Raw genomic sequence first — 9216 nt, 5'->3', positions numbered from 1 at the left:
TAATACATCGTGTAGCATAGCTCTCAACGAATGTAGTCCTGTAAATAAATGAATAAAGAAATTGTGTAATAAAATGCATCTGGCGGGACTCGAACCTGCGACCTCTCGCTGTCAAGGCGAAAGGTCATTTATTTACAGGACTACATTCGTTGAGAGCTATGCTACACGATGTATTATTATGTACTTTATTCGAACACTGTATTTACCTTTCTTTGATGATTTATATATATATATATATATATATATATATATATATATATATATTTACCTTATGCTATAGTTTATTTTCACGGCTATAAACAACTCCACTCTCCACCCTCCTCCCCCCACCAACAAAAAAAAAAGAAATATTCTCTATAAAATATATTTGTGCACAAGATATTGGTACCTCAAATACTATTCGACCAATAAATCATCTTCCGTACTCGCAGTATTTAATCGTACATATCTTATCACTACGAAGTCACTTCTCTTGTAAAACTCTTACATCATTTTCATTTCATTAATCATATTATCTCTTTAATGGTTTGAGATTTTGTCAATATGAGGGCATTGTCACGATGTTTTTGTCACGGTGTATGTGTGCCACGCCTTCAGTGGGAAAGGGGTTTTCCCTCGGAGGGGAATTTCCCTTTTACTTGCCTACTAACTTGACTCGTCAAAATAGGCCTAGGCCTACCTCTATTACTACACACTCTATACGCCTAGTCATTCCTCGCGATAAAAACAGGTTAGGCTGCTAAATTTGACAAGTTGGGATCGTCAGCACTCCATTATCTATTGCGTCACCATGTCTACTTTCATAACTTTGATTTCAATTTTCAACTCTTGTATTTCATCGGAATATCTTAGAACAATCGCATTTATCGATCGACACAGTAGGTATATTCCCGGGTCGACCACCACGAGCGTCGGCATATATTACGCATATCCGAGAAAGCACTTTGTCACTGTGAATAACAAGAATTTATCACTGTAATACGTTGAATTCATTAAACGAAAATAGACGAGTAATAGGTCAGTTGCACTGGTATTCAGTTGGTGTTCAAGTAAAGCAAGGGTAAAATAATTTAATAGTTGAAAATATTGAGAACAGTTCAAACTTTGTAATATTAGTTGTAATGTTAGTACCGATAATAGTTAGGTAACCTCTTTCGATGAAGATACCAATATTCTTTATTCAAAGATATTGATTATTAACAATCTAGGTCTAACCCAAAAATTAAATGATAACGTTGTTGATTGTGTTTATAAAGAAAGTATTAATAGCGTAATTCAAGCGTAATATAATGACTAGATTAGATAAGTTTAAAGACGTCAGAAAAAAGGGTTTGCGCAGCTTAAAAATTATACCAACATTTTTATTGATAATAGTGAGCTTTAAATGATAGCCAGATTAGTTGTAACATATAGTCTAACAACGATTAGTAACAACATATGAAAACTGATATTGGTCTAGCTGATGAGGTGTCGAGCGAATTTTTCTAAGATTGCATTCAAATGAAAACGAATTGTATTGCTGGAGTGTCGCAATTATGTTGCCTGTACAACATTTAGACGTGAAATATCAAACATAACAATTGCTATCGTCCATATATAAATCAAGTTAATGTTTCCATTATTGCATTTTTTTCATTATATGAGTTTTTAGCTGTTTAATGTTAGCTGTTTAGTTTTAAGTTGTTAGTTTTATCTGTTAAGTGTGACTGCGCCATATTATGTGCTACTACCGATGGAAAGGTGAAAAGCCATTAAATTACTATCATTGATACATAAATGTATCGGTCCCATTGACAACACTTTGAAATATAATTATTATCATTAAAAGGTATAGATCACTACGTCCGATAGGTCTTGGAAAGTTATTGTATAAATGCCATTTATTCTATTGTCTTTGATTCGCCCGCTTATTTCATCGTGTATACTACGGCATAAGGAAAAACAATAATCACACGTGCATCTGTTAGCATAGCGGCATTGACGCGCTCAGTTTTCGAATTTCATACATTGTCTAGTAAGTAGTGTTTACGTATATTATGTGTATACACAAGTAATCATTTGTTGTCTGCATAGAGGCCGATGCAGAAATTTTATTCGGACCTTAGCATGTTTGTATTTTTAATATGGGCCGTTGGACTAACACTTGAGCTGCAGGTATTTTTATGTGGCAAAACCACCTTTATTCACAACATCTGTACACAAGATGAGCACTTTCTTGTTTGTTCTTTCTATAACTTACATAGACTTTTTACTAATATGAGTGATAATAATTCTTATATATATGAGGCAAAGCAAGTAAGTACTATCCTGAAATTAAATAAGATCTGTATTAAGTTTTTCAAATAAAAAAAGAAAAAAACAACATTGACACATGTTTTAACTTCTACTGCCAAGTACTAAAATCACTCTGACAAATATCTTCTACGTACGTGCTGTTACAAATATAAAACTCAGTACGATTAAGTTACGATTTATAAGTAACTAAAGCCTGTTACCATATTATTCGGGAGATTCTACCTAGCCTACAGCCCAGGTTGGTAACCAACCGGATGAAGAGAAACATGTAAATCAGCCGAGATTAATTATTATCATCACAATCAACCGGCTAATTAATATAAACATTGTTATCGATGTTATTATTAAGATGAACAATATTACTAATAGTATTATCATTACCATTATAATAATATCATTAATAATAAATATAATGATAACATAATATAAAAAGCCAAAGTAAAAATAATAATTCAAGAATAATGATTCTATAGATATTTTTTTATTTAATATCAATAAATTATATATTATTTGATGACCATATTTAGAAAAATTGTCTTAATTACACCGTAGGCCTATTACAGTTGTAGTGATTTAAAAAAAAAACTTTTATATTTGAATTTACCGGAGAAGCTATTTATGTTTATTAATGTTTTATTTACGACAGGCCTACTTTTGAACATGAAACTCACACAGAGCATTAATGATTTTGCTCAGTAATACCACATAAATTTTATTGTGTTGACCATAAATTTATAGACATATTTGAATAGACTAAAGCCGGGCACTCACTGCGCCCCCCGATGGTTGTCGGCCGACGGTTTCTATGGAGAACGCAACGCCACGAGGCGCGCGGATGAATTCGTTTAACTAATACATTGATTTAGAATGGGAATTAAATGTTTTAAGGATGCCATGAGATGTGGATAAGAGACAGCAGCATGCCGCATCATCGTCATCATCTACCTCATCATCTTCCTTCTCCTCATCAGTCGCATCATCGTCATCCTCCTCATGATTGTCGTATTCTTGGAATTTGGTGTGTTGACGTCATCATTCCAAATTTGCTTGGGACACGGCGGTTTCATACGCACTATATTGGGACAATAAGTGTTTTCAACGCGCCTTCCATATATTTACGCACCGCAAGCCTCGAACGAACACACTCATGTTGCGATTGGGATCGTGCGAGCCTAGCGGAACTGCATTTTTTGGTACATAGTAGAATTGTGCTAAAAATAATATATGAGTATAATATCCCCCCATTCATGTTCTGTTTGTCTAATTATTATATCAGCTACTTATACACATCTAGATGTGTATAAGAGACAGTATATATATATATATATATATATACGACTATACTACCATAGGGGAAACGTTAACAATGGAGAGGGTTAGAAATAATAACTTAAGGCGAAAATACTGCCGCTAAGGGGAAATTTTAACGACGTTAAGGCGAAAAGTAGACAAAGGATTTTTCACCCTATGAGTTAGTTAGGAGTAGTATATTTATATATATATAATATATATATATATATAAACTTACAAAAATGAAATGCTTAAAATTTATTAAACTATTTGACTACTATTTTTTTTTCATTGTAATCTATGCATACACTACCGTATATATAATGTATAGTTAGTTTACTACAAAAAGTATCACAAAACATGATATAGGTCTCATCAATATATATTTATATTTTTACAAACTACCGGTACTACATAATTTCAATATCTATATATATAATCATGTTACAATCATTTATATATTTATGAAAAAGTTCTCGTATTTGATTACACTTACATACATTAAGATTATTTACATGTAAATATCTACTCCAAACAGTAGCCTAATAGAAGTCAATTTGTTTAGACTGACATCGAGAGAAACTTTTTTTTAAAGAGGCGATTAAAAGACGCATAGAAGTATAATGCAGAGCAAATGAAACGTTGCAACGGCACTCCGAACAAAAGAATGTTCCTGGTGTGATTTCCGCAGCAAATAGTCTATACAGTAGTTCCTTCACTTCTTCCTTCATAGTTCCTTGTTCCAACCGCAAGCATTTTAAGCTCACTAACGCTGCAGAAGATGACGTGCCACTTGTTACAGCTCCATTCAGAATGAATTCCGCCAAGAACTTTGCCATCAACTATGTGGTTTCATAATGAGACCATGGAGAGCTCACGGAGTATTCCTTTTTATGCAGCTTCAGAAGACTCTGAAGCTTTGTCGTCGACGGATTCTGTAGCACTTCATTGAAAAAAGATATTTATTTTATGATATTGTTATATCGTAGGTAACCAATGATGACAGTCATTATGTATTAAGGCCAATTCAGACAGCGTCGGCCGACGCAGCCGACCCGATTTATCGTCGGGGACAGTCTTAAGCCGTCGTGAGAAATATTAAACATGTTTAATATTCTACGACGCGACTGCCCCCGACGCACACCATCGCGTCTGCGTTTAACTCACACAGACCCGACGCGACAACAAATCGCGTCGGGCTGCGTCGTACGACGCTGTCTGAGTTGGCCTTAAATGTTGCTGATAGTGGCGACATTGTTGAGGCTTCCACGATCTTTTAAATTACACAAACTCATCGCTGTATGTTTATAATAAAAAGCAAAAAATTACTTGTCATCAAGTAATTGTGAAATGTCAGTGAATATAGGGCTTTTCCATTGATGTTGTTGATTTGTTACTATTCATCTTCGTAAGCATAGTTTGAGTTCTTCGTGGCGAGAGTTCATTTCCTCTGGTGTACGTCCTGCTGAGTCTTTTCCCGGGAAAACTACAAAAACATTCCACAAATGCTTCCCTATACCTCACATTAAATACATTATAAATGAACGGATTAGCAGAAGAGTTTATGTAAACTAAACAGCGACTAATGTTTATGTACACGACGGCAACTTCATGAGGTAATTTTCCGTGAATAGACCATATGTTTAGAATTTGAAAAGGGCTTAAACACAAAATGTAGACGCTGACGGTAAGGATAAGCATTCTCAGTATTTTATTCTGAGCCCTGTGCTTTACCATAAAAGAACGTGACAGCGTTCTCTGTGTCCTCGCCATCTTCTGCACCATAGAAATCATTAAGAAGTAGAGAATGAAAATTACAATAGCGATGAGAAAAAACAACACAGCGTCGATGGTGTGCAAGATGTCTTCACCAGTGTGCGATGTCGAATAATACGTACAGGTCTTAATATCTACAACCTCTCCTTCGTGCATAACATTTTCGTCCTTGAAACCTAAAAAGACCAACTTACGGGAATTCCAAACCAAAGAAACGCCCCAACAACAAAGCGTTGCACCGATGGCTATTGGTCGAACATTTGTGGTTTTGAATCTCAATGGCCAACAGACAACAAAATATCTCTCCAGCGTCAACGCCAAGATAGTCAAAGAGCTCACGTGATAGCTAGAGTCAACGAGATATGTATTGAGCTTGCAATAAAATAAGCTGAATGAACTGTCTTCGATGAGATCTCCAGCAGCGAACGCTTTCCAGATTGTAACCGGAGCATTGGACAAAAACATGACATCCGCTAAGGCTAAGCTAGCCAGATAGATATTCATTGATGTTCTCATTGATTTTATTCTCAAAAACACGATGATGATGGCAACATTGCCTGTTATACCAATTGTAACAACGATTGGCATAAAAATTGTAATGATAATCTTGTCAACGGTAGTGAACGTCACGCCTTCGGGGTACGTAGTTGCATTCGCAGATATGTTCTGGTCTATCGTCGGTGACGTTGAAATTACGTATTTGTCCATGGTTGCTCTTTCTATGTATGCTTCTGAAATAAATCATAGAGACAGAACATATTCCTTTAATATTTTAAGGTCTAAAATTTTGCGTCATCGTCGTACGATCGTCATAGCAACATTAGCAGCACCACTTTTATCCATGTCATCTCATAATCCAATAATCATCGTCGTCACCTTCAACGATGCTAGTACACACCCATACTAATATTACTAAGATTGAGATTTCAACTGTTGTAATCAAATTTATAAATTAATTCACATGATAAAAATATTAAACTCTTATAGACAACTTGAAACAACTTTGTTTTAATTTTTGAAGGGCAGGATAAGGAGAGGGACTGAATAGTAAACATGTATTCTGAAAATGGGTATTGCTCAAGCTTTCGTTATTTACTTAAATTTATTTTTCTTTCTAATACATGAATAATACATGCTATCCAACTGTATTAGACTTAACCGACAGTTATTTTTAACAACATTAATATTTAATAATAATAATAATAATAATATTAATAATAATAATAATAATAATAATAATAATAATAATAATAAATAATATATTATAATTCTTTAGCTTCTTTCTGCCCTCATTCTAATCGGAAATTTGGGCAGCGGTACTCGACTTAACTACAGACATATACACACAAGAAAATATGAGGGTTATTCGCGATGAGCCTCCAGTAAAACCCGATGCTGGCTGGATTTGAACCGGGGTATTCAGCACAAGCAGCAGGAACAATACCTCTCAGCCAACCGCTTTGGTTCCAGCAAGTTATTAGCTTTTTAACTATACTTTGAAATGACAATCATCTTATTCCTCAAATAACAGGTGAATGAACAATACCGCTATGTTCTTGTAGGTACAAACATATTGAATAACAGTAAAACGGCAGTGACAAAACAAGGTCCACAACTGGCTACTACTACTAAGTTAATTACCGTACTGTAGCAGTGCAGTAGTAACAGCAACAGCAGCAGTAGTAGTAGCAGTAGTAGTGGTAGTAATAGTAGCAGTAGTAGTGTTAGTAGTAGTAGTAGTAGTAGTATTAGTAGTAGTAGTAGTAGTAGTAGTAGTAGTAGTAGTAGTAGTAGTAGTAGTAGTAGTAGTAGTAGTAGTAGTAGTAGTAGTAGTAGTAGTAGTAGTAGTAGTAGTAGTAGTAGTAGTAGTAGTAGTAGTAGTAGTAGTAGTAGTAGTAGTAGTAGTAGTAGTAGTAGTAGTAGTAGTAGTAGTAGTAGTAGTAGTAGTAGTAGTAGTAGTAGTAGTAGTAGTAGTAGTAGTAGTAGTAGTAGTAGTAGTAGTAGTAGTAGTAGTAGTAGTAGTAGTAGTAGTAGTAGTAGTAGTAGTAGTAGTAGTAGTAGTAGTAGTAGTAGTAGTAGTAGTAGTAGTAGTAGTAGTAGTAGTAGTAGTAGTAGTAGTAGTAGTAGTAGTAGTAGTAGTAGTAGTAGTAGTAGTAGTATTGAATCAGACCGAGTCGTGTATAGATGTGTATAAGAGACAGGTAGTATTACATACATAACTACTACTTCGAAGACTAACATTGGTTCTAGAAAACTGCACCTACTTTACGTGTGTTGATGTGCCATTTATTTTATTACGTGATATCATAAGATTTTTTATTAACAACAACAAATTACCAGGCCTAAAGTCCTCCAATATTTGTTTTTTTTAAAAGATATTTGTTCTAACATTACCCTGGTAGGTAGCAGAAATGTTGATGTAGGTCCATTTTATAATGTTAAGAAGTTTACTGTTAACTCTGAAGTAGCGTTCGTGATTGTGTACTATATATGTGATAGGCCTATTATGCTTAAAAAAGATTTACGATATCCATGAAAGTGAAAGATACTCTAAAATACAAACCCTGAAAGCTAAAAAAATGACGGACTAAGGATTAGCATTACTTACGATAACTTACGATCATGATTTCGCCGAAAGCGATGCACCCATACACGATGTTTGTTTAATGATAGCCCTGTAAAATAACTTAACAACCGCGTTGATTGAGTGTAGAGACTATGAAAAACGTCATGATATATAGTAATAATAAGATACTGTAAGTGTGTTTATTAAGATAGCTAGATAATTACACGTATAATACAAATATAAAACGTCCACTAAATCGTAGGATGATGCACCAAGTCCCTGTTGCTATATATTTAATAAGATATCCTCATAAATCATTCTGCGGCATCCGCCTTCCTAAGTCGAGCTACGGGGGTCACGATTGCACGTCGACGTTTCGATTAGCAACAGATCATAATCATGCTGCCAATCTCTGTTCCGTCATTTTGTTGATATCACCCGTCCAAGATGTCAATGTGGTTAAAATAATTAAATTCCTTTAATATTTAATCAGTGAAAGCGTGATACAAAAGATCGCGTCATATTCCCAAACTGAAATAAACAATCAGCCAATCAGAATGCTTCTTATAACAGAAAAAAGTTACTTTGAGCCAATCACATTGATTCATTTGAAATGGTCTGATCGTGTCACCGGTAAACTTGTAAAGAAAAAGGGCTGGCTCGTATTAATGATTTCCTTTTCTTTATTTATATTATATTTAGAATGTAGGATCTTAGTAAAATTTGGGAAACCATTTAGCGTTTGGTAATTACTAATTTCACTCACAGTTTGAAATCGTTTTGATAAACATGTCATTTAAATAATGAATAATAGCCTTCAATTTTATGGCGGTCATTCTCTAATTAAAGTGGTTTAATCATTTAAGCTCAAACTGCTTCAATATTTTCTCACGTTTGGACTACTGTAATTGCCTTCTGAATGCTACGGTTCCGAATATGTCTTGGCCTAAAACAAAAAAAAAAGTAGACGGATAGCGTAATGTAACATCACATAACCCGCTTAATTTACGAAGAATTATGAGTTTAGCCAACATCTTAAGATTGGCCTTCTTAGGTTTGATAGAAACGTTGTTCAAGTATAAGAACAATTTATGTTATGATCGTATCGAGCAAGCCCTTCATTGAAACGTTTCATGAATGTATGCTTTGCGGGGACTGAACCTACGACTTGTTGTCATAGCGGTGACACTTGCCTTGTCAGTGAGAGATCGCAGGTTTAATTTCCCCCAGAAGCAGTTTTTATACCACTGATCGTAAGGAAGTTTTCGCTGGAGGGCTTTGTTCGAAGA

General features: G+C 34.7%; 1 protein-coding gene across 2 annotated transcripts in view; it reads right to left on the bottom strand.

Annotated features, from left to right (window-relative positions):
- Positions 1-3612: 3612 nt before the first annotated feature.
- The window catches only part of LOC117121986 (growth hormone secretagogue receptor type 1-like), a 22217-nt gene continuing 16613 nt past the window's right edge, over positions 3613-9216 (bottom strand). Inside the window, exons 1-2 of one of the 2 annotated variants that reach the window (XM_033267441.1) lie at positions 7970-8855; positions 3613-6092 (exon numbers count right to left, since the gene is read on the bottom strand). In XM_033267441.1, the coding sequence (XP_033123332.1) occupies positions 4939-6092; positions 7970-7985 (1170 nt within the window). In that variant the 5' untranslated portion in view covers positions 7986-8855 and the 3' untranslated portion in view covers positions 3613-4938. Of the gene's footprint in view, positions 6093-7969; positions 8856-9216 lie in introns of those variants that run through there. The other variant, XM_033267442.1, reaches the window with a different exon arrangement.

The sequence above is a fragment of the Anneissia japonica genome, unplaced genomic scaffold (genome assembly GCF_011630105.1).
Source record: "Anneissia japonica isolate Jap-2015-1 unplaced genomic scaffold, ASM1163010v1 scaffold352_len1594369_cov220, whole genome shotgun sequence".
Lineage (NCBI taxonomy): Eukaryota > Metazoa > Echinodermata > Crinoidea > Comatulida > Comatulidae > Anneissia > Anneissia japonica.
This window is presented reverse-complemented; position numbering and strand designations above follow the sequence as displayed.